The 27648-nt window shown below is 47.3% G+C and overlaps 1 protein-coding gene across 1 annotated transcript in view; it reads left to right on the top strand.

The window, feature by feature from the left end:
- The first annotated feature begins 6239 nt into the window (after positions 1-6239).
- Positions 6240-27648, top strand: part of LOC144146111 (alkaline phosphatase-like) — a 67638-nt gene continuing 46229 nt past the window's right edge. The window contains exon 1 of the mRNA XM_077678059.1: positions 6240-6768. Coding sequence (XP_077534185.1) covers positions 6708-6768 — 61 coding nt within the window. The 5' untranslated portion in view covers positions 6240-6707. The remainder of the gene's footprint in view (positions 6769-27648) is intronic.

Here is a 27648-nt window from a genome sequence, read left to right as displayed (position 1 = left end):
TAAAGGAAGACTTAGGTGCGGGCAACCTGCCTCGTCCGGTCTACCAGATGTTGTGGGTGATCCGGGCTTGAGCTGGTCACCAGACTCTCCAGGGCTGACATGTGTCGGTACTGTCACACCACGTGGAAGATAGTGTGCACGGCCATGGGCACACTTTAGAACCGCATCTGTATAAAGACGGGTGTGTGAAATTTAAGGTACCATGTGGAAATGTGTTTGTCTGACGCCGTCGCTACATGTCCGGGGTTTTGAGAGACATATTGTAGATGCGGAGGCGGCAAGGTTTTTCGTTCCAAGCGGTAGGGGGCCAGGATTGCAGAGCAACTTCTGGGCATACTTTCAAAATTAAGATATGAGGGCTGTGTGAGCGTATTCATTATGTGCCTTGTGAGTTCGGGTTGAGCACAGAACGGAGACAGTGCGAACGGCTGCCAACAATCATCAACTCGGAGAAATGGTCCAGGTCATCTTCCTCGATGTCAACGGCCAATGTTGCAAAGGTGGCGTGGTATGCTTACCGGGAACGGTCGGAGGTAAGTCGCCAACAGAATTAAGCTGCGGTCACAGTGAAGGTCGGTCGGACGTTGTACGTTTGGCCGTTTGAAAAATGTGATACGTCTACGCTAAGCAAGTCATTGGGATGGAAGTGGCGAGACAAACCTAAATAAATGCGTCTGTGATACCCACTGAAAGGCGGCAAGTCATAATTAAAATGTACAGGTGCAGTCAAAAGTAAAAGGAGCATGGGCTGGAGAATTTTTAAAGGATTTCTCCGCCTCGCGCTTTCTAAACTAAAATCCACCACACACGCGCGGTTTATGCTGACAGTCATATAGGAGAGACAATTGTTCTAAAACGACGAACCCATGCCCCGTTTATGTTTGACGGCACCTGTACGTTTGTACGCAGCAGTGGGTCGTTGCAGAGTTTCGTCACTGTAAATTGTCGGGACGATCTCCACAATGCTTAAAGAAAACCTCCCGTAGCAGCTGGAAAGCTAGAGAACTTGCATGGGGAGGATGACGGCGTATACATAGACAAATATTTGGTAACAGTACGGGGGAGACCGGCGCGCGTACAAAGCAGGTTTTATTGCAGGCAGTAACAAATCGCCCCGGAGCAGTTGGCGCCGAAGTGGGTTCTAAGAGCCGCGCGCCAATCAAAGCAGCCGAAAGCGTTTGCCTTGCTTAAACTAGAGATTTGCTCGTTACGGTGTAAAAATAAACTTATTTTGTGTAAAAATTGTATTTCTCGCTCCAACACGCGAACGTACTGCTATTCTCACATAGCGGTCCTAGCGGAGAACAGCTGCGAAGTCACTGTGCAAAGGCGAATTTGGGCGACATCGCCGTGTGGAGACCGGAAGTGTCGCCAAGTTACGACTTCCTGAGCAAACAGAACCGTACAAAAGCTAAATAGTCCCTACAGATTGCCCAACTTTCCGCTTCCGTTGTCACCGCAGCTTAAGCTAGCCCGTCGTCTAATCCTATCAAACACAGCGTGTGCTTGGTCGCTTCTTCACTCGGATACTAGAAAGCTTCCGTCACACTTTGGGAGCGTCGCGTGCCCCGTCGATTCTATCACGGCGGAGTCAAACTGCACGTCGCGACGCGAAAACAGTGCCTCCCCTCCGCGCGGCATACACACAGAAAAACGCGTAGGTTTCCGATAATCCGACGTCGTCCCCGTCTACCCCGCTTGCGTCGGGCCAACCCCGTCGCAGCGGCGATCGCAATCTTGACATCCTCGTACTTCACTGCGGCAGCGACCGTCGTGCTCCCGTTGCGTTTACCCTGGCTCGGTATAGGGTCATCTGGGAAACACCGTACACGCAAAGCGGACTGGCAGACTGCTCGTGTTAGTCGTGACAGCAACACTGCAATGACAACAAAGCCCGTTCGGTTTTACCCTAGCGTCTGCTGTTACCGTCAAAGCATTGGCGGTTTCCGATCTATTTATGGTAACGACGTTGTTGACCCCGGCCCATCGGGACGGCGGCATTCGGTGATCACAAACGCTCAAGGCGGCGGTTCACGCAGGCCTTGCTACTTGGGGGATGCGCTCAAGCAGTGCAGACGCCTGGGATCGCGGCAGGCTATACGCGGAAAATGGGGCCGCGGAAGCGTGTGCGCGCGCTTGCTTGACCGGAAGAGATAATTATCGTCTCTCGGCTCGCGTCAAGCAGGGTAATTATCGAAACGGTGCAACTAGGACCTACCGTGGAAGACAGATTGCCGTCGAATGACAATAGCCAATGGCTTATTTCTCACCTATCTCATTTGTCTTGTGATGTGTGGTGTGTGTGTGTGTGCGGGAGGGGGGGGGGGGGAGGGGGCGGTGCATGCGTGGGTTGTTGCGCGCCCGTGTGTGTGCGTCTGTTTGGTGCGAGGTGAATATGCTGCTTATTAGATAAACAATGGCTTCCTAGACGATGTTTTGCTACTACGTTCCCCGCCGGATATGTTTTAACGCATGAACAACACACAGAATAGCGCGCGCTATCACAGTCCAGACAGTATACAGCGCAGTGACGACTGTCGACTTGAATGCACAAACATCAATAATTAAATTAGTTCGGGGCGATTTCCATCGTAGTCCGAAAATTTTAGAACTGGAAATGTCAAGGACCACTGCCTGGCTGCACGTAACCTCAGGCGGCACGGAACTTAGTTTCGCTCTTCAAGCAATTACGCAACTGAATTAAATTAGGCCTTATTCGGAGTGCGAGTCATGTACCCCCGTCTGCGTGGATCAAGCGCCCTATTACATCTATAATAAATATTTAGCACTAGAGTCTAACCTCGTTATAACGGAGCAGTATAGGGACAGTAATTTAGCTCGTTATATCCGAAATTCGTTATACAGTAGAGTTAAAGAGCGGCTCGAACCAATCCGTAATCTGGCTCCCGCTAAAATCTTTGATACAAAACGACATTACTTTAAGCTTCGTGCCTGGTATGCATTACCCTTCTCGTTTCTCGTTGTAACATTTCAAGCTCAATGAACCAGAACATGAAAGGGGAAATTACAACGCAACAAAGTTCACTGCACAATACTGGCCTGTTTTCTTATTTTTTCGAGGAATGATGTGATCTTGGTCTGGTGCCGGCTATTCGCAGCACTGAGCAGGATAAAGTTTTACACAGTGTCCGCGAACAAAAAAACCCTTTTCTACTTCTGCGATTTCGGACGCCGACAGCCTCCCAAGTAGCTTCTAAGCATATATTTTCGTTAAATATGATACTGCCCACGGCTCTCACGGTTTTAGTTTTGTTATAAAAGAATAAGTGTCATTGAAATAAAGCGTCACCAACTTCGTATTTACTTCGCTATATGAGTGTTCGTTAAAACGAGGTTCAACTATAGTAGTGCTTGTACTTCCTTTTTTTCTCTCCCTGGCAGATTGCGTCTAATCTGATTCATCCGAAGTCCCGTTTCTGTTTAGAGTGAGAGATGAATTGGCTCTCCCGATGGCACTGAGTGCATGGGCCTATGGTTAGCTCGTTTAGTTAGAGCGACTGTCCCGGCGGTTTCACTGGTGTTTAAGCGTCACTAAATAGGCTACGCTTAAGAGTACCGCCACTTCGTGCACCCGGAAGCGTCTGGGGGCCACTTTGTTTCTGGCTTGCAGTGTTGCCATCTCTCCCAACGAAACCACCGCGGTTGTGACGGGCAGAGTGTGACAGGCTGCTCTAGCGTCCGTGCAGCAGAGAGAGAGAGAGAGAGAGAGAGAGAGAGAGAGAGAGAGAGAGAGAGGCACCCAGAAACAAAATGGCTGCGCCCATATCTAAACAAATATCACGTGGTGCCGACCGACCAATGAAAATCCTGGTGACATATAACAATGAGAGAAAAGAGTGCCGATACTCTAAAAGCCTTTATTTAGTTACGCTAGGTTTAACGCCGCAATGGGACTCGCGAAAGAGTTGAGGCGCTGGTTTTTGACTAGCCCGTGCTCACATCGACTGGAACGTTTCATTTTTCGTGGTCCGGGCAGCATAGTACTCGTCCATGTTGTACACCCCCATGAGCCGTTTGAAGCATCTTAGCCACCAATACGAATATGCCCCTTAGTTCGTGGCCGTCTAAATACACAGTTCAGCCGCCTATAATCAATTGAGCTGGCAGCCAGGCGGCTTCCGCTCTACGCTGCAGGAGCTGCTTCGGATTTCGCCTGAGTCATTTTGACAGGGGACCCTGCAACACTTTTTTCGTCTTTTTTTGAATTCTTAAATGCTTGCAGAACGTAGTCATCCAACACACCCAGTACTTAGATTGGGGGGTCGCAAAGTACCTCAGCCAAAAATTACTGCTCTGTGCCCATCAGAGAACTTGTTAATTCGCTCAAAAGATTTTTCTCTCTTTCCCGGTCTTGACGTTCTTCGACGGCTCGAATTACGTCACTAAGGCCATGTAGCGGCTGTTGGCCGGTTTTCCTCCAGTTGCAGCAATGAACACTTTTCGATAGCGGCTTAAAAAAAAAGCTACAAAAATGAAGCATAAATGGAAGGCGTATCTGGTGCGACGAGCAAATCACGCAGTGCCGCTCCGTCCTGGCGATAACTATAGCTTTCGCAGTGGTTCCAGCCGCGAAGGAAAGAGTGAAAGCGTTTATCGAAAGTGTTGCAGGGTCCCTTTAAGCTTAGTTCCATCCATGACTGGCGTCGCTGAAAACTCAGTGCTGAAAAGTGGAGAGGGGGAAAATGCTAGCTAGGTCAAGAAGTGTGAGGGAAATTGGCGAGGAGGCAAGGAGCCGAAGAGCAGGTGTGGGGAGGGCGCGCACAGCGCAGATGTTCGGGTTGAGAGACGCGCTTCAGGGATTGGCTGCGCCCGGTGATGAGGTACGCTTTGACGTGCAGGTGTTATCTCAGCTGAGGGAGACAGCATGCGCTCGCCAGCACCGGTGTCCGATGTACCCACAAGATGGGGCAACCTAAAGAAAGCCAAGTTAAAGCTAGTAAAGACCACCGGCTGCGCTGTTTCCTCAGCCTTGGCATGTTAATTGCGAAGTTGGCCGGATTTTTTTCATATATAAAAATTGGGCATTATTTCCGAGAGAACCCATTTTCAGCCACGCAGGCTAGTGTTCGTCTTGTGTTTTTGTTCGTTCTGTGTTCCGTCCTTAGCGCTGGTACAATGTACCCACTACGACACTGTATCCGTGCAACATGGCATCACGCTACCGTAAGCAGCCACCATCCCGCAACCTCGCAGGAAGAAACCTTACCGCGGAAGAGTGGAGGAAAATGAAGACTTAACTGCACTAGCAATGAGTGGCTCCCATTACGCACTGCAGCAGGAAACGCCGCCACGCCTTTATTTGCACGCGGAATTTCCTTGCGGCAGGCAGAGCACGCGCCTCGCGCACGCGTGCGCACGCGAGCGTTGACGCGGCTCGTGCGCCTCCGCTCTACTGTGACGAGACGAGGACTGCGGTGAGGTACACTTTCCGACCCCGAACTCGGCCGCCGCTGCCGCGAGGAAAGCGCGCGTAACACGCAGGAAAAGGCGGTAATGGCGGTGCGTAATAACGGGAAACAAGAGGAGTCGAGAGAGACGAAGGAGGGCACTGGAGAAAACGAGATCGCGTCGCGGCGAACTCCGTCCCGGTGGTACCAGGTTTCTTGACTTCGCTCTCTCTCTCTCCCTTCGTATTTCTTTTTTCGCTCTGTGGTGCTTTTCTCCTTCTTTTGAGGAGTGTAACTGAGGCACCGGTGAAAGTACTGGAGCGTTGCTTCCCCTCCACCCCCTCTCAGTTTCATAATTTGCATACCGTAGTATTCTGCGCACAAGTCTACATTTGAGCTGTCCCTTACGCGGATACAATACAGCTTCTACTGCTACGTTTGATGTATTCCTTTAAAATATATATCCCACTCTTTACTGTGAGGAGGAAAGGGGAAAGTGGCAATGTTGAGCTAAACGTCACGCAGACCCTTCTCTGCCAGCTGTTGCTTCTCAAGCACGCTTGCTTTGCTACCAACAAGGGGGATAGAGAAACGCACAATAGAGATAGAGGGGGCAGGGAGAGCGGGAAAGAGAGAGGCAGGGTGGTTGGGTGGATGGTGAAAGCCGGCGGCAGAGTTACAGCCTACTTTTTCCGGTACGCCGCAAGGTCCGCACTTGTCCCCTCTCTCTTTCCTAATCCTCACCGTTTTGTCTTTCCCGCGCGAGCGCGCGTGGCCGCCGCCCTCTCCCCTCCGTTCGCGGGCTTCGAGAGGTAACTGGCACCCGTGCGTACACTTTCGCTTGCCGCGCGCGCGCGCGCTCACGTACGACCGCATCACTCAACGCACGCGCGCGCTGACACGACGCCCGGGCTGTTCGCGCCAAGCACGTGTCGAACGGCCGGTAAAGAACAGCATCAGTGACGTGCCGTGGTAATGGAGTCGACGGAAGGAGTGGATCCCGGTTCGACTCCCGTCCGCGCGCTTCCTCATCGCGTGATTGCCGACCACGGTGCTCGTGCGCGTCCCGTGATGGGCATCCGTGCATAGACCACATATCAGCTCTTTTATTTTGTGACAAACAATAGAAGGTGCGCTGATAAGCTAATCGACCAAGCCGGGAAAGTGTGACTGCGTCGACGGGGTTTTCACTCCTGATAGCGGGCTGCGCTTATAATGGAAGGTACTGGTACCGATCGCTGCTTCTCGTGCTGCTATTGCATCTCCTAGGATCTCAGGCAATTGGAAGAAGGCAGCAAGATGAAGCCGGTTAGGCTCATGTGTGCTTTTATGGTCTGCGTCTCCGGTGTGGCGGGCTTTGGTGAGTGTCAATTTTACCCGATCTTAGCAGAGGAAAGATTCGCGGAATTTAAGTTTGTTTTTCATGAATTTCCTGTTCTGTGTAGAACAATACGTAGTGTCTTCGAGGGTTTTCAGTAGAATTAAGCCCCTATGACTGCTTCGCCTCCTTCCCTTGTTCGCTATAGAGAGAGAGAGATGAAGAGAATTAATTACTAGTGGCTCGTAATTGTAATGATGTAACGCTAATAAACATTTCAGCAAAAAACTTTTCTTCTTGAAGATGAGGAACCGGTGACGAAAGCGAAAGACGGGAAACTGGAAATATGCGTGGCTGTGCTATTCCTTTTAGCCCCAGCTATAAGGCACTGACGCCCGCGACAGGTGGTTTTGGAGAGGGCTGCGCACAATCAACGACGAGCGAATCCGCGGGTCATTTTCTCGACCAGCGAGAGAAACTGCAAGAAAATGAAATAAAGTAGTGCAGATTGTACGAACGTTGCTCAGCTGGGAAATACCCACTTGCGCGCGCTAGAAATGAGAGCGTGGAATAAAATAGTAAAAAAATGGCCGCCCTCCCGCCGTGCGAAAGGGGATGCACAGCGAAGCTTTTGTAAACCACTACACATTCTGATGTGGGAGTGTATGAAATGTTCCTCGTCATCTCGACGGGCTAGTCACTAGCGCTGGGTTTCTCTGGCGGCAAATCCTGGCGCATGCGCTCGCCCTCGAATGACGCCAACCCCCCTTTTGGAGAGCAGCTGCAAACCTACAGTCTTCAGCAGGAACACATAGGGTGGTCCCATTGTTCACAGACGCCTTATCATCTATCGTGCGGTTTCGATGCTTCTTTTGTGGGTATTTTAACGAATATTGCACTCTCTATATATGCCGTATGTATGATTGCAAAATGAGATTGCGCTAAGCTTCTCTGGCGGTAAGCGCTGGTCCTGCCTAGCGTGATGCATGCACTTGGCGTCTTGGGTGAGAACTGCTGGATCCTGTCTGGGTTTTTGTTTACGGCACGAAATTTTCTGACCAAGCTGTAAAAGAAAGCCCGGCAGCCCTACGGGATCTTGCGGAGAAACAAAACCAGTTAAATTCAAAAGGATTGCACGTAACAAAAATTACGACGACGCCTAAGCATTTCTAATGATGTAGAGATTCCGAGTACACTACTGCCAAATTGCAGAACGCGTCGCTCTAATTGTAGTCAACATTACTTTTTATTTGCTCCTTTTAAAGGGACCCTGAATACAAAATACAAGTTTAGTTCTTTAGAAAGACCGCGCTAACAATGATACCAATTTTGTCGGAAACCTCGAACAAATAGTGGAGATAGTTCTGGCAATAATGTATGACGTCACAGAATGATACAAATTAAGAACAGGCACCGACCATGAGTGTTTATAAAACGAAAAAAGACGTTTCGGTTCCCGTATGGGGGCCTTGTTCACAATGAGCTAAGGGGGCGAATTTGATCTGGTTATGTTGGATTCAAGATGCGACGTAGGCAACGTGTACACACGTGTGGAAAGTTGCTGTCATTTCGATTAATTGTCTGCTCCGTGGTATGGATTGTCAGGGATTCAAGATAAAGCCGTGAGGCCCTATTCTTCTCTTTTTCCACTACTTTCGCATTGGTCCAGTCTACTTCGTGGCGAGTTGCTACTGCGTGTTCGGCCAGAGCGTTAGATGATACGCTTTTCTTGTTCACGTCGTAGATGTGCTGCTTGAGCCTTTGCTGGAAGTTACCTGTCTCGCCGACATAGCTTCGGTCGCAGTCTGCGCAGGGAATGCTGTAGATAACTCCTGGGAACTTTTCTTTTGTTAGCTTGTCTTTGACGTTCACCTTTTTTCAACTTTTGTGTTGTTACAGAATCTTGTGACGTCACAGAATCTTGTTAGCGCGATTGGCGACGGCCGAACTAGCCCATTGCTAGGATGGGCGGTTCTATACCCCTAGTTCCGTTTCATCACATCACTTGAATATGCTAGCCTAAAGTTAGACGCTTTGAGTGCTGGCCCATATGACGTCACTCCTGCCAACGACACGTCACTGCAGCGCAATATTTAAAAGGTTCTCGGCATTTCTTGCGTTTCGTTGGTTAAAAAACTCTTTTCGTGGCTGGAATGGAACATTGTGAGGTACCGTAGCCTACAATACTTTCAAATTGAACGAAGTTGTTTTTTGTCCTCATGGCCCCTTTAAAGCGAAGCTTCCCCATGTCTCACCGATGGAGTATGTCGCGTAGGAAACGCGCTGCAGGAAAGCCAACTTTTTTTGTCGGTGGTGATGATCGTGGAGGAACTGAAAGAAGAAAAAAAAAATGAAGGAAGCTCACACTAACACATAAGACTTGAAGGTTGCGCATGCAACCTTCACGACCTTGACGGCGTCCAAGTCCACGATTGCAGCCGATTTGCTCCTTCTTCACTGCTCCTTCTCCTTCTTCACGACCTTTGCTCCACGATTGTTGCTGTTAGTGTGAGCTTCCCTCATTTTTTGGAAGTGAGGATCATTGGACATTTACTTGGAGGGGCGTACACAATGACGTGTCTTTCTCGTTCCGGGCAAGTGTTGCCACGATTACGGCGAACGCTGGAGTCCTTTTTTTTGGCCAATCTTGGCCACTCTACATAAACGGGTATGGTGGTTTGACAAACGTGCGATGGGGACGCTGGCCGGTCGTCGCGAGGCACGCACACACAAGTGCTTGACATTTTCTTGTTTTTTTTTTTCAACTGCCGGACGGTCGCCGTGAGGTACGTGCTCACGTCCGCGTGTTCAAGTGTGCATTCTCGGTATTTTCTTGGTATGTTTAACTGTGGACAGGAAAAAAATAACAATTTGCTACACAGCTTCGCTGTTAAGAAAACGCTTCCCGTGGTCGGAATCGAACCTGGGTCCCTCGTGTGATGAAGCCGACGTCCTATCCGACTGCATCATTCTCGCATGGTCCAAGCTGTGTGGATTTGTAGCAGGGTGCATGGACGTGCGAAATTCGACAGAAAAATCATTCACCAATCCGTCTAAGAAGGCGATGGCTAAACGCGAACCTTCTTCACGTGAAATCAAACGACGAAGGGTCAAATTCAAAGCCGCGGCAATCAAAAGTCCGAACTGCGTGCGAGTTAAAGTAGAAGCTCAAGAGTCAAAGTGCGAACTCAGAAGGCAACCAAGGAATCCCTCACGAGGAAGCTTCGCGCTTCAACCATCGTCGTCGTTAGATGGAGGAGTGCAATGTACATGATTTTTCTTCTTCCCTCGGTAATTAAGACTCGATAGATATCCGCGTTGGCATCGCCAAAGGGCACCTGTAGCGGGCACGTTAATTTGCTAGGCGCATAGTTTCTGCATCAATAGTTAGCGTATTATCGTGCTCCAGTTACTCACGGAGACCTCAGTATACATGCCTCTATCAATTGTTTTCAAATCGGAGGAGGCTACAACGCATTCCTAGATCAACCTTCAGTCAGCGCTCTTGTGGCGCGTACTTTTCTCGCATTCCGGAGGCCTGGGGTTCGAATTGCATCCCGCACAAAATTTTCCAACTATTTATGTCAACTAAATTACTTCACTTTTATTAAAGAAGCCTTTCTGAGCCACTCGGCGCCAATCCGAGCATTCTTCGACCTGCTGTTTTTTATAGGAGCCAATGGCCATTTTGTGGGCCATCCGCCGGCCATTTTCCGAGCCGTCTGTGTGCCAGGAGCGCCTGATTTTGGACCTGACGAGTTAAGTGACGCTTTCGAAATAATAAAGCTGAGGGTTAAAGTTCCACTGCTTACGGGCTGGACACAGTGGGGAGAACGTGTCATACAATTATTAGTCAGAGGGAGACCTGGACGCATTACTGAGAAATGGTAACCGATTACCATTGCCATTGATTCAGTCTAAAAAGTAACCGGTTACAATTACAGTACTGAAAAAAATAATCAACTTATTCTAGAGCAATCGATAACTTCCCACGTTACATTTTGTGCTTCTTTATTATACGGTAGCACAACATACACGTATATAGCGTGGCATACATAGCGATGCCACCGGTGACCGGTGAATCTTTGTCGGAAAAATCGGTACCTACACGTGCAGTTATGGATAAACGAAACGAGATCACAAAAGTATTCACCAGAACGTGCAAATGGCGCGATTTCTTTCCATGCAAGTCAAATTGACGCGTGTTTTAATTACAGTACCAAGGTTGGAAAATGTGACTTTCCAGGCATACAAATAGCGCGCCATTATTACACCTCCACGAACAGTACTATTCAATTTTCCGTCTCCTGGCTGATATTTTCGTCTTCGCTATTTTATTTGTCCACGAGTGTACAGTTGTCCAGTTGTACAACGTGCATACAGCTGGAGCAACACCTTACGCACTTATCGTCTTCTCCTGCCTTTGTATGAGGTAATTTAGTCACAACTGCTGCATTGTTGCCAAGATTAAGGGGCTACTTAAGTCCCCCACATTCGTTGGAACAGTGTTCCGTTAGAATTTGCGAGAAATTAGAAATTTTCGAAATGAGAAAATTTTAGAAATTTTAGTAATTTAGGAATGTTAGAAATTTAGAAATTCTAGAAATGATAAAAGTGATCATCAGAACTAGAGGCCCCACTTCAGTCATGTGTCATAGCGATAGTTTAAGTCGACGGCTGCCAGTCATCCAAATAAGATTCCGTGACGTCACAGAAAAGTTGCTGGAAAGTGGCATGCAGTTACCACTGCTTCGAATGGTTTCTTTATTATTTGCATTATTTGCTCGAAGTTTGTGATAATATTGGTACCATTTTTCTCGGGACAAAGCAGTCTCTCTAATAAGCCAAGCTGGTATTTTATCTTCACTGCTTCTTCAAAGGAATCAATTGAAGCGTTGCAAAATTACAGTTGAATGTATTCGATTACAAGTAATTCATTACTTATAACGCGTTACGGACAAGCCTGGACAGATACGGAGGTACTTCATGTTCTGCATGAAACAAGAGCGTGCTTCAAGATAAGCAATGCAACCCGACAAGATAAACTCAAATTCGAAAAGACTCGCGGCATGTTCGCACATATACGCGATAACAAGTTGCAAGCCGCACAAAACTGGAATCACGGCGCTCAGCATAGCTATGCGTTATCGATAGTTTCGCAATCTTGTCGCGCTGCTCGAGATCGCAAATAGAAGGACGACTATAAAATTTACTGCCACCTGCTCGAAGCGTAGTTTGCATTCTCACCATTTCTACTTGGTGTTGCGCAAATCTGCGTGTCATGACACTTTATGACGCACGACCGTTTCACGCAATGGGCCCCTTCGATTGTTAGTCCAGGACAGTCCGTGGGCTGCCCGGAACGCGATCCGGCGATCGATTTTGTCATGTATACCTATAGAGTCTCAAGTCCGGGGGCAGTCCCCGGACTGCCCGCGGACTGTACAGGACTGGTTAATCGAGTATTCCCAATGTAGGTCGTCAAGCGCCATTGTTATTCAAACATTCACTCAACAAAAATGCTAGTAAAAGGTAGTAACGGGTTGTATTTACTAACTCCTTACGAACTTTACTACCCCCGGGACGGTTCGTAGGTACTGCCACTAAGTATGGAACCTGAATGCTATCGTACTAGTCTAGACCATGCACTTAGTAACTGCTGGTTGTTTGGTACTAACAATCACTGATGGTAACAAAATTCTATGAATTATTGAACAGAATAACTACAGCAATTTCCCATTCCAAATCACGATTAAAACGTTTTTGAAAATCCACGTGCTTACTTGTATATGCTCCAATTAAAATGTATAATTTTGAAGGTATCGCTAAAATATTGTATTTTTGCGATAAGCCTACCGACCCGCTAAAAGGTGGCGGCCGAGTAGCACGCGCTGTCGTGTGTTCGCTGATGACGCCTTAATTAGCGCATGCGGTGAGCGCGTCCACCGATACCATATATGAAAACAAAGCGCCGCATGAGAGGAGTAATATGTAAAGAATAAAAGTGTTCTGTAACTTTATAGATTTGTCTGAAATTCTTTGTCGCAACTTATTTTGTGAAGTTGAAACAGCTATAAACAGCACACATTTTGCGCAAGGGAGTGTCGAATAATCGTCAGCAAGTTTTGTCTGTGTACGTTATCTGCCTAAGCTCGGATTTTTGCCCTCCGGAAATGTAGGTTTGATGTTAAAAGACGAAGTTATATCGGAGTCGCTCTTCATTTACTGTTAAATAGTTAAAGAAAGCCTTCTTGTCTATAAATTTCATAATGGTCGCCGCCTCATATTTTCTTAATAATGGCGATCCGTGCGACTAACGTATGGTACGTGGTCAATATCCGTGGAACTTTCTTTTGTAGAGCCTTTCTGTGTTTGCTTTTTTTCTGTTTTGTGGCGTCCTCTACGACAGTAGCATAGACGAGATAAACTATCTTAATTAAGAACGATACAAATTTTTGAGATTGTAACTTACGCCAAGGGATTGTGACGTGGCTGTTCGAAGTTTGACAACATGAAAAAAACAACCTGGATTTTAATTAAAAATAGCACTGACGAAATTTTTTGATCTCAGTTGTATGTCGATTTTTCCTCTAAAATTGACGAAACTCTGCTGCTTTCGTTAGGAGCCAAAATATAGATATTTTTCCTTGTGTTTAAATCCAGTGTGCATGGTTGTTCCCTGCCAAATCGACAAATTTTAAAGCGCAACATAGGTTTTTTCGTTTTAGCGCATCCCAACCCTACCTAAAATTTACCCTTTTGTCATCTCTGAATAACACTATATCAGGCATGCAGGGGAAGTTTACGGCATCATTTGTATATATAGTAACGTTAAAAGGGGACCAAGAATAGATGCTTGTGGGACGCCACCCTTGATTTTTTGCCGGATCAAACGTGGAGAAACTAATTTAAGTGAATTCAAACTGATTATGAATGTACCTTCTTATTGGGATGAGACAAGTCCCCTTATTTAATTTTTGTCTAGTGTTCGAAACCAAAAATCACAAGATTGTGAATTTGAACCATTATATTTCTTTTAGTATTTGAAAGGAGGCGGTTGCAGGAGCTAATGTTTCCAGATAAAGACATTCTTCCGGCGTTAGCCGTTAAAGAAATTTCACTGTAGACTCAAAAGGAAGCAAAAATACAAGATTAACTTTTGACAGCTCATTCAAAACATGCACACACACACACACACACACACACACACACACACACACACACACACACACACACACACACACACACACACACACACACACACACACACACACACACACACACACACACACACACACACACACACACACACACACACACACACACACACACACACACACACACACACACACACACACACACACACACACACACACACACACACACACACACACACACACACACACACACACACACACACACACACACACACACACACACACACACACACACACACACACACACACACACACACACACACACACACACACACACACACACACACACACACACACACACACACACACACACACACACACACACACACACACACACACACACACACACACACACACACACACACACACACACACACACACACACACACACACACACACACACACACACACACACACACACACACACACACACACACACACACACACACACACACACACACACACACACACACACACACACACACACACACACACACACACACACACACACACACACACACACACACACACACACACACACACACACACACACACACACACACACACACACACACACACACACACACACACACACACACACACACACACACACACACACACACACACACACACACACACACACACACACACACACACACACACACACACACACACACACACACACACACACACACACACACACACACACACACACACACACACACACACACACACACACACACACACACACACACACACACACACACACACACACACACACACACACACACACACACACACACACACACACACACACACACACACACACACACACACACACACACACACACACACACACACACACACACACACACACACACACACACACACACACACACACACACACACACACACACACACACACACACACACACACACACACACACACACACACACACACACACACACACACACACACACACACACACACACACACACACACACACACACACACACACACACACACACACACACACACACACACACACACACACACACACACACACACACACACACACACACACACACACACACACACACACACACACACACACACACACACACACACACACACACACACACACACACACACACACACACACACACACACACACACACACACACACACACACACACACACACACACACACACACACACACACACACACACACACACACACACACACACACACACACACACACACACACACACACACACACACACACACACACACACACACACACACACACACACACACACACACACACACACACACACACACACACACACACACACACACACACACACACACACACACACACACACACACACACACACACACACACACACACACACACACACACACACACACACACACACACACACACACACACACACACACACACACACACACACACACACACACACACACACACACACACACACACACACACACACACACACACACACACACACACACACACACACACACACACACACACACACACACACACACACACACACACACACACACACACACACACACACACACACACACACACACACACACACACACACACGCACACGCACACGCACACGCACGCGCGCACGCGCGCACGCGCGCGCGCACGCACGCACGCACGCACGCACACACGCACACACGCACACACGCACACCAAAGATGATCAACTTAGTAGGTCTAGTAGGAAAAGTGACGACAGCTTCAATAAATTTGTGTATATATTTAAAATAAGTATATATTTAAATACAATTTAAATATATATACAAGTAGAAGCACTTGGCCAGGTGTATCGTGTAGCGCACAATTGTACGCTCAGAAAAAAAGAAGTGAAAATCTTCGCACTCTGCCAAGTTATTTCCAAAATAACTTTCTAAATGTTCTTTTTATTTTAGACAAACCACACGAGATAGTAAATAAATGATTTTTTCCTCAATGTTATTTAACATGGTAGGGAACCGCAGCGTTCTCGTCTTATACGTCACACCACAATTGTTCATTTGAAGAGAACGATTCATTCGATTTCGCTGGAACAAATCGATTTCGCTTCTGGTTTTGATCGAGGATGCTGTTGGAGGGGGGGGGGAGGGGAGTCAAGCCGGATTTTCCTCCTAAACACCACTTATCGCGGCGAAGTGCATGCATGCACACGGGTGCGTTTATGGCCAGCGCGCTGTGTATAACTTGTAGAGGTGGCTACCCAGAAACAGGTTTTAATCAGCGAAGGGTGTGTTGACGGACACGCAGGCGTAAATGAATGGGATTCTGTCCAATGCAACAACCGCAGTCACGTACCCATGCAGGGAATGGAGGGGGGGTTCTGCAAAACCGCGTCGAGCAGACACCCCACGACTACCACAGCGATTCGCTGAGTCCCTGGGGAGGCTCGATTTTGCTAGAACACTTGCGTGTGCCGTCCTTTTGAGACGTGTACTGTGCGCCACGTAACAGAAATTTCCACTCGCAAGCTACGTGATGCTGACCTACGCTTGTTGAGGCACGTACGCCACATGTTATGACTGCGCGGTAGAAAGGACACCCTCGAATACTCCGGTCTCTCACTTTCATACACAGGGGAAAGGAAGAGAGAAAGAAAGGGAGAGAGCTGCTTTCTCCACCTTCTCTCCTCCCGGACATTGCTTTCCCGTCCCCAGGACTTTTTGCCCAAAACTGAAGCCGAAAGCTCACAGCCGAAAAACACAACAAAAAAATCCTGTCGCACAACAGAAATGTTTGTTGTACAACAAGATTATCTGTCGTTGAACAGGGACCTCTGTTGGGACTACAGGATGGTCTGTTGTGCGACAAGAATCTCTGTTGTAGAACTACAGAACGTCTGTCTCACGACAGCCATTTCTGTTGCACAAACGACAAAATGCCCCATTCCCTTACACGATCATCCTGGAGTATTTTATGTTGTGTTTTTCGACTGGGACTTTTATACACTTCAATGTGAACAGTTGGTTTTTCAAATATGGAGAACTCTTCGGTGGGAGAGGGCGACATATTCTTCGCCTATTTTCGCTGAGAAGGCCAAAAGCAACGCCGTCGCATCCGAAACCGCAGAATATGAGTGGAAGTCTTTGGGAGAGTACTTCGTCCTGCAATGAACATAACTAGGCTGCTGCTGGTGATGATGATAGTTATGACGATGGCCTTACGCAGATAATGCATGCGTTTCAGCATGCGCTTGCAGTCTCGGTGCAGCGGAATGAGACAGCAGTGTGGCTAGTTAACAAGAACCGAATAGCAGTTTTCTGCGATGGCTAGCTTCGGAGATGGACGGATTCAGAGATGGTTGGACAGAAATAGTTTAGTGACGGATAGTTGCATTCGAGGTGCGGAAGGGGGAGAATAAGGGCCGATGACAAAAACGTGAGACCTTGACAGCATTAAACAAATCAAAAGTAGCTTTGCATGCCATAATATTTTTTTTTTCGCGTTTTCCGTTCAACGTCCAACTGCTTTGCAGGCGTTGTGACCGATGGTATAAGATCATCTGGCCGCGTGGCATGAAAATGAACGTTACGGTTCCTGCATTACCGTACGTTAAAACGACCTAAAATAAAGATATAAGAGAAAAGTATAAATACCAATGAATGGCCTGCCACGCTGCCTACGAATCCCTAACCAAGGGTGAGAAACACTGCCTCAGGCTCCTCCGAACAAATACATTTCCTCACACGACCAAACTCCACTCGCTTCACACCACGCAGTACTACTCCCCGCTGTGAAAATTCTGCTCTTCCCAGGGCACCCTAGCTGTACCACATGGTGTGGGAGTGCTCGGCAAACCCCAAGTTACCAAGAATCGCGGAAACCTCCCGTTAGCGGTGGGACAAGGAGCTGTCCTGCTCCGGTCTCGGCTCCCAGCTTAGGCTGGTGGAAAGGGCCGTTGCAGCGGGGGTCTCAGTCCTGGGGCGGTATTCTCGTGTTTGTTCGTTTAGAAAACGTCCATTTTGCGTGCGCTTTATTGTGACGTACTTGCAGTTGTAGGAGGGTTTTGGATTGACTTTCGCGCGACTGTTCTTATGCACATTTTAAACGACTAAGCCTATTTTAAACTATCTTTTATGTGTTCATTGTTGCGCCAGCGAACAACAACAAGGCGACGAAAAATCGTCTGCTCCTAATCGTCTTCTCCGAGAAGCCGCCGCTCATAGCTCCGCCGTACTTGCAAGACGTCACGTCTGGGTGTTTGTTTATAGGCAATCAGGGCTTGCTCAAACGGACACTTTTGAAACGGACACAAAATGGTCAAAACACGAGAATACCACCCCTCGACTGAGGACCAGACACCACATTACGATGCTCGTGGTAACGTTTACTTTCTCTCGCTTTCTCTCTCTCTCTCTCTCTCCTCAACAACTGATAGGACCCGAACGTTGGAACAGGGGCCCAGCATTTATAGCAACTGTATTGTGACTCGGACTCCCTCTCCTAAACGAATTCTCAGCTAGCACTGCCAAAGCGAGCGTGATTACGCTATTTGATTGGTGGACTTGGCACTAAGGTAACTGACCGCCCTCCCCCCCCCCCTTCCCGCCCTTACTCCCCAATGATTTCCCCCATTTTTATTCTTACTTGTTCTGACAAACATGCAAGCCTACCGTCACCCCGTTCGCGACCCTCCGTGGCTGCAACTGGCGGCTTTACGTTCGCTGACGCTGCAAACACGGGGCCACATGCGGTTGAAGTGAACGACCAGGAAAAACAGCTCTGCGCAACTAGGAGCAAGAACGTCGCGGTGAAAGCACGTGTGGTTTGCGCTCGCTTTTCGCGACGGCACGTATACACACGCCGCGACACATGCTGCAGGAAGATACAGGTTGCAACAGCGGGTTTCCCGAAGTTACTTTGCTGCGGTTCTTTCCTTTTTTGTCTCTCTTTCGTGAAAGAGCTTGGAAAGTTGCAACGCGTTGTATATGGGTATATTGTCAATGCCTTCGGGTCGTCCTGGATCCGGAGAAATAAACTATAGGCTTTAAAGGGATGGAACAAACACTTTAGTGAGTCAGCGTTCCGTTATGAGAGCGTTGCTCAACATCAGCTATTACGTGGACGTGAGCGGTTTGTTGTTCTGCGGCCAGCCCTCTTCAATAAACGGCTGTTCCGAAACCCCCTGCCTTTGATTATATATATATATATATATATATATATATATATATATATATATATATATATATATATATATATATATATATATATATATATATATATATATATATATATATATATATATATATATATATATATATATATATATATATATATATATATATATATATATATATATATATATTCCCGTGATTTTTTGGACTTAATATGTTCATAAACGACTCCAGTGACGACAAAAAAACTGCGTGAGACAAGGCAGACGATATCACGCATTCATAGCAAACCCCTATCAAAACGCGCGCGCACTGACGTCACGGGTCCGGCGCTTTGGCGGAGTGATACACTACATGAGATGGTGCCGTTCTTGAGTTGTAACCGAGTATATGTATTATGAACATAATAGACATAATAAATAAAACCATCATAAAAACTCCAGTGACCACCGGCACCCGCGCTGCCAAGTGACGCTAAATGAAGTGTTTTCATGAATTACGGAACGCGCCGGAACGAGTTTGCTGGAGGTGAGAACATGTCGACCCATAAGTGGCTGCTTCTGTCACACTGCGGGACATCAGACACTCTAAGAAAACTTTTTGTAACATGCTCTAAAACACTTTTTTTGTCGTGTGAGTACATTATGTACTCACGCGAGGCACGGGATGTCAGGGTGACAGCAGGTGGCAGTCAAGAAAGGAAAGGGATATATTATATATTTCATTCACGCGCCACCTGCTGTCACCCTGACATCCCGTGCCTCGCGTGAGTAATATATATATATATATATATATATATATATATATATATATATATATATATATATATATATATATATATATATATATATATATATATATATATATATATATATATATATATATATATATATATATATATATATAGTCGTGAAGTAGAGCCCTTAGTTGCTGCAGGAATACGCACAAAGTAGAAGTACGCTCTTCGGAGACTTTATTTCCAACGTTTCGACCTGAGACAGGTCTTCCTCAGGAATGAGGAAGATGAGGATGAGGAAGACCTGTCTCAGGTCGAAACGTTGGAAATAAAGTCTCCGAAGAGCGTACTTCTACTTTGTGTGTGTGTATATATATATATATACGCGATTGTGGCAAACCTGCGTTTACTCCGAGATCTCACCTCGAGCGAAGAACACGTCTTTAGACTTGAAACTATGCTCTAGGCGATCACATTCATGGGGCCCTCTGGGTGCTTTTGCAGGCTTATTCGTATAGGCTGCTAAGGGGAGGCGGGCCGGGAATTGCGGGTTGCCTTGGGCTTCGGGTGCGTGTTATTAATTCAGAATGGCAACATGTATGTATTGAGTCAGAAGCTTGAAAAATCTCGTCGCTACACGAGTACCTTGCATGCTGCATTCAAGAAACAAACATCCGGGATCCTTATCTCTCCATTTTATCATGTTGCGGCCACCGGCTGTTGGAACGCGCTGCAGTATGTATTTGACTCAATTCTTTTGCAACTATAGATACAACATGACAGGGAGGCGGGGGGGGGGTGCGGGAGAGAGTGAGATAGAGAGAGATAATAAACGTTTATTGCAGGAAACGATGGTGGTTCAGCCGTCACTCCATGCGATGGGTTGGCCTAAGCACACGAACCCCTTGGCTTCGGCTGCAGCCCTGATACGGGTCACAAGATGGATCTGATTACAGCATGAAAATGATATATTCGCGTCACAAACAACGTGCAGGTGTTGTGTTCTAGGGGGCGTTGCTGCCACCTACAAAACTAGGAATGGAACGGACAGTCTACGGTGGGCTTCGTTATCTCTGCGACGTTTTCTATTGTTTGCTTCGCCTGCCCGGTCTTGTTCCTTGTCTATTGTGCGTGTGATACAGTAGTCATGGGGAAAGTTTCTTCCCCTTTACACTTAGCTGCCTTTTGACCAGCTTATCGATAAACAATGTGGCGTCATTTCAACACGTGCCTGACCTCGCCACCGCCTCCTTAAAGCTTTCCGTGTTGCCGTAGGGCTGCTCTAAGCTAAGCCGGAAGGTTTTTTTAAGGAGCACCGACGAGGCGCAGATCGGGCACTTTGAAAACTCCACCAGGCTTACGCGTCGCGATGCGCTCCAACCCGTATATATATATACGCACACAGCCTGTGGGCGCGTGTGACCCACATTAGGCGATTAGCGCCCGACCTTCGCCCCATTGTTTCTTGGAGAGTACGTACTTACCGGCGTGCCATGGTGCGGGCGGGGGCGCCAGACGCCGCTATTTTCTTCGTTCGGTGTCAACGCCGAGAGCATATACACCACACGACTACGCATTGCCTTGATCGTCTGGACATTGAATTGAGTCAAGGCTGGCGTGTTTCCCCGAATATATCACAATGCAGCCCTGGATTATCATCATCATCAGCCTGTTTCTGTTCACTGCTGGAGGAAGGCCCCTCCGATAAATCTTCTGTCGACTGCTAGCTGGTTTCACCTTTTTCCACGAAAAAATTCTGCAGAAATACAGAGCATTTGTCTCTGCGTAACATTCTGATGCCGCTTGTCTGGAGTGTGAGTTCTTTACAGCCAAATATTTGGGGTTTTCTAAATCCTGTCCCGACAAATAATCTAACTTTACGCTATTATAACGATTACAGGTTGGACGTTCGCGAAATCTACATTATTGTGGATATGCAGGGCGTTAGACTGTTCGCCATTTTCCGTACTTTTTTTATTTTTTACCCTATTTTCTAGCATTTCAAAATTTATTTTGCTGAAATATCTCCATTTACGCTAATATAACGACTACAGGAGGAACCCACACAATATCTGCAATATTGTGAAAATGCAGGGCGTTGTACCGTTTGCCATTTTCCGTGAGTTTTTATATAAAACATTTTAGCTTTTTGAAATTTAGTTAGACCTGTTATCTCTATTTACGCTAGCATAACGATTACAGGTGGTACTTTCCCGAAATCTGCGTTAGTGGGGGAATGCACGGTGTTATACGCTTCGCACTTTCCCGTAGTTTAATATATTTGTTATTTTCTAGTTTTTGAGAAATTTGTGCGACAAGTTATCTCCACTTACGCTTTTATAACGACTACAGGTGAAACTTCCGCGATATCTGCATTTTTGTGGAGATGCAGGGCGTTACACGCTCCTGGCTCGGGGGTACTCGGTACTCGGCTTGGGGGCGCTCGGTGCCACTAAGCATTTTTAAGTTACCGGCACTCAGTACAAGAGCTGCGACGAATAATTTCTTTAATTTACCCGTTGCTAAAAATGTATGCGGTCGGGGGCTAATGGAATTTCATGGTGCTCTTATATGGAATGCTACACCGGCAGATGTGAAAGCCGCACACAACTTTTCTGCGGCCATAAAGCGTTGACTGTAACAGGACAGGACAGGATCCATTCCGCAGATTTTAGACTTATTATCGCCATTTACAGCGGAGCTGCCTCACTCTATGCTCTGACCGAAATGGAGATGTCCTCGGGTCGCGCCGACAAAGAAGCGCACCTGGTTGCTCCAGGTTTGTGTAAAATGGCTCCGGCGCAGCATCACCAATTTCTCCAGAGCTAAGCTGGTTCCACAGGCGCACGCCGGTGTTGCTGCGACGCACGAGCCATCGGTTGCACACCCGGCCACCCACCGCATGATCATCAAGTGGACCGGGCCGCCGCGTGCGGAACGCAGGTCAGCGAAGACGCTGGGCGCGTGGGGTGTGTGGGAGACGCCGGGCAGCGAGCAACGTTCTGTGCACCCTGTGACGTCACTGCTCCTCGCGCATGCGCAGCACGGCTCTCCAGGAGACACGCGAAACTGCTCAACCTAGGCCAGTGTAGCTCACGCAACAAAATTACAGAAATCCCGTCTGCTGTCGTTACATGGACAAATGGGGAGAAAGTATGGATACATAAAACAGCTGTACGTATTGTTTTATTGGATCTATCTCAAAACAAATTGTAAGAGAGCTAATTTAAGATTAATTTTAAAGAATTTATGTGAACGTGTCTCTGTTTTACCGATTAGTAAGTCACCATACATACCTCAACACAGCTATCCACCATCACAGCTTCGCTCGTCTTCCGTCTTCGCAGTAGTGGAACGACCGTAATTTTTTTCATAGCTGCTGCAAGGTTAGCGTTTCGTTTTCCCAGTTATTGCTTTCGTTTGAATCCCGTCCGCGGCGGCCGCTTTTCTGATGGAGGCGAAAAAAAAAAACGCCCATGTGTTCGAGATTTCGGCGCACGTTAAAGATCCCCAGGTGGTCAAAATTAATCCGGAGCCCTCCAATACGGCGGGCCTCATCGCCTGCATGGTGGTCCAAACCATGGACCACCTCCTCTGGCAATGCCCCCCCAACCAATTCCCCCCATATCGAGACGGTGAGCACTGGGTGAGGGCGTTGGGCAGCTCGGATTCGGTGGTACAAGATGCCATCGTCGCCCGGGCTGCCAAAGTCACCGGGGACCTTCCTCCCTTGGTCACCACCCCTCCCCCAAATTAGCCCTTGCGACAATAAAAACCTCTCTCTCTCTCTCTCTCTCTCTCTCTCTCTCTCTCTCTCTCTCTCTCTCTCTCTCTCTCTCTCTCTCTCTCTCATCGCCTGCGTTGCGTCGGCGCGTTAAACCCTACAATCAACCCATATAGTCGCTATATATTTGTTTCCCTTTATCTCGAAACGTTTCTTCAGGGGACCACGGATATGTCGAAGTCTTGGCTGAAAGGACATAAGACAAAGTACGCTACAGGCAGCTGATTATGTTTCACTCTGAACGCTTAGCTCTCACTACGCGCCCAACGTGGTCGTGATCGGAAATTTTGAAATTCCTGTCGCCGCGGTGGTTTCCTGCCCAACGTGTCAAGCAACTGTGGGAGTGATAACGTGTGCGTCACCATGATGGCGCTGCGCTGCTCTTGAGGGCTCCACTGTTCCCTTGTACAGTGAAGTTTTTGATACCAGCAATACCTTTTACTTCAGTGACCTAGCCACAAATTTTTGGCATTTCGCTTAACTTGACACTTCGCTTATCTCGACATCTTTAGCGTATTTAAGACTTCGAGTTACCGAGGTATTACTGTAAGTGGCTCACTCCATCTCCCGTGACCGTAGTCCACTGCACAGTGCAATGTTGGACGAATCGGTAGGCTTTCCTTAAGGTGTAACATTAAGGGGCAAGAAGCGAGCGGAGTGGGTCAGAGACGGAACGCGTGTTAAGGACATATCAGTAGAAATTAAGATGAAGAAATGGATGTGGGCAGGGCATGTAATGCGAAGGCAAAATAACCGTTGGTCAATAAGGGTAACAGAGTGTATCTTTAGAGAAGGCAGGCGTGACAGGGGGCGGGAGAAAGTTAGATGGGCAGATGCGATGAAGAAGTTCCCGGGCATAAATTGGTCGCAGTTAGCACAGGACCGGTATAATTGGAGATTAATGGGAGAGGCCTTTGCCCTGCAGTGGGTGTAGTTGGCTGATGATGATGACTTAAGTATAGTTACAGCGCGAAGGCGGACAACGACAGGAAAGACGACGCGTGACAAGCGCTGTCTCGTTCCTCTTCGCGCTATAACCACCCAATAAGTAGTTCAATGTTTTAGCCATGGCACGTGGCGCTTATGCGCTGCTAATATCTGTGGAACCATGGCGTAGTAACACCAGTTCTGAAACAGTATGGCCGCTTGGGATTGATTGGATAGCTTTCGGATTACCATTTTAGCGAAAACGAGGCAAGTCTACTTGACTAGCTGGTTCTGTTATTGTGTACTCTTTCTTTCTCCATTTATTCATTTACAGGTGAATCTCCGTATCTTCATCGCTCTCTTCATAGCCGCCAGCCACACAACGATTTAGTGGTTACGAGAAGCCAAAGTAATGCCCGTTGCGGTACGCTGCCAACAGGAACGCGTATACCGTGCCAAGCAAGCGCGCGGGGATACAAGCTTGGCGACTCGAACTTGCTCGTGCATTGCCTCAATGAAACTTGATGAAACCACAAGCGTCAAGAAAAACATGTGGTTGGCTGCTGAGGGGAAATCCCGAAAACTAAAACAACACAAAGATCTGGGTGTCACTTATCAGGCGCTCATTCTGTAGAGGGCTGTAGGCTAAACGTACCCTCCGGGCAATTTTCCCGGATGACATAGCTATTACTGTTTCTTCTTCTTTTCTTTCAAGGACTGCGTAGGCAGCATCTAGGTTTTTATGGTGCAGCGACTGAAACATCACGTTGTATATGACTTACTTCATCATCGAGGACTAAAAAGAACAAACAAACAAAAAGTTCCCAGTCTCTCGACAAGCGAATGCCGCGTGCAAGGAAAAGTCCACTGTTATTTCCACCATTATAAAGGTGAAATGTCTTGCCTTCGCCAATTATTCATTTTTGTGTAGAAACAGGATATTTCTCGTCTGGAGCTCTGGGGTTGCATAGCAAAGAATGAGTGCGTGTCAAAAGGAACTTAAATCACTTTTATACTCTCGCCTATCTTTAATGTGCATGCAGTAGCAGTGATGACCCGAAAGAAGGCCTGTGGGTAATCCTAAATTGCTGCTTATACGCACACAAACAAACTAATACAACAGAAGCGACGACGGGCTGCGACGATGACGCAGTTCCTCAGCAAATGGGAAGAAAGCAAAGGAATGATGGAAAGTAGGGCAGAGAAGCGGTATTATAAAGACCCCGTGCCAACGGGAGACGTCGTGAAAGAAAGAGAGAGTGAACGAAGAGGGTAACGACAACCGACCTTAAACGGGAAGTGCACTTCTCTCCGCGTCTTCTGTCACTTTCTTGTTGACATCGCAGGTAGAACCTTCATTTCAATAAGTTTGCATCTGTATCCAGAGGTCAGACAACCTTGCAGAAAGTGTCCTGTTCGGAAACCCTACCAACGAGGTCTTGAGTGAACCGGAGCCTAGGCCGAAAACCATGCGAGATAGGCGGTGAAAAATACATGACGCCTTTGGGAACCCTGCCTGGCGATTTAAAAAATAGCTGCGAGGACACCTTAGCACGTCTCACGAGGTATGAATGCGAAAATGTTATTCTCCAATTTGACGCCTATGAGTGCTCCTTTCAGTTTTGCGCTGCGAGTAATGATGGCTGTTAAGCCGCTGCGTGAGGTCAGCGGAGCTTGATAACTGACACAGGGACGAGAAAGGGAAACGGAGACCAGCGCTTACTATCAACTGAACGATCAACTTAACGCTTTATTAACGTTCAGTTGATAGTGCGCGCTGGTCGCGTTTCCCCTTCCTTTACCTGTGTCAGTTTCCGCATAAGTTTCACTCATGCATGTTCACCAACTAACTCCTCTGTCCATTTTGCTTTGATATGACGTGTCGCTGCCACCGACCACCGCACTCCCAGGCACAGCTGCCCTCACTGTTTCCCACGTGGCTCTGCGCACGCCCAGGCGTTGACTGGCAGCGCGGTCTTTTACTTTTGTTTCTATTATAGGCTTCGCAGACGCGTGGGAGCCGTTTCTTGCCTTTGAATGTTGACGCCAACGCTGAAGCCGCCTTTTAAAGGGAAAGATTCCTTAGTGGGACCTATGGCGCCCTGTCAAACTTTAATGCATATCCCCATAGACCGGTTGGTCGACCTAAAAGCTCTGATAAGATCTCTGGACACGTGTAGCGTGCCTGAAACCGGGTTTGATTGTGTCAAAACGAGGGTTACTTGAAAATCGCGAAAAAGGAACGCTTCTAGATAAGACAATACACGCTTCAGTCATGAAGAATGAGTACACTAGTATACCTTTATCTCATGAACCATGTATCGGTATACATGTACGTCGTGCATAGATTCGTTTACTCAGTGCGGGAAAAATCGCCGCATGGATTCGTTCTTCGTTTGCGATTTGGGTCTTTGAAGGCGTGACGATCGACTGGACGCACTTTTAGCGAGGTTTCTGATGCACTTTCGACGCAACGTTGATGTAAGAAAGCGTTCACGCTTCTCCCAACTGCCTTTTGAAAGGGGTGGTAAATTTGTTCGCTTAATGGGCTATTTAAGGTTTTCACATTAAAAAGTTCCAGTTAGCCAACTTGCTGTGAATGGGACCTTAATTCTTTCCGCGCGTTACGTTAGGTCCAATAATGTGATGGGCAACGCCAAACGTGTACGCCCTTTCCGTACACTCATTTCTCCGGGGCCTCACAAAAAAAGGCACCCTTGGACGCGGGTTCGATTCCCGACTGCGGCAGCCGCTTTTCTGGTGGAGGCAAAAAGCAGACAAAACCCGTCTGTTTGAGATTCCGGCGAGCGTTCAAGATCCCCAAGCTGTCAAAATTAATCCGCAGCCCTCCTCTACGGCGCGTGTAGCGTCGGCGCGTTAAACCTCACAATCAATCAATCAATCAATCAATCAATCAATCAATCAATCAATCAATCAATCAATCAATCAATCAATCAATCAATCAATCAATCAATCAATCAATCAATCAATCAATCAATCAATCAATCAATCAACAAAATGAACCCTATTAAACTTGTCTCTATTTCGCTTTAAAACATTATTCATG

Source organism: Haemaphysalis longicornis, unplaced genomic scaffold, assembly GCF_048455015.1.
Source record: "Haemaphysalis longicornis isolate Haplotype H1 unplaced genomic scaffold, Haemaphysalis longicornis Haplotype H1 scaffold_7, whole genome shotgun sequence".
Lineage (NCBI taxonomy): Eukaryota > Metazoa > Arthropoda > Arachnida > Ixodida > Ixodidae > Haemaphysalis > Haemaphysalis longicornis.
The sequence above is the reverse complement of the archived record's forward strand: the minus strand, read 5'-3'. Positions and strand labels throughout refer to the sequence as shown.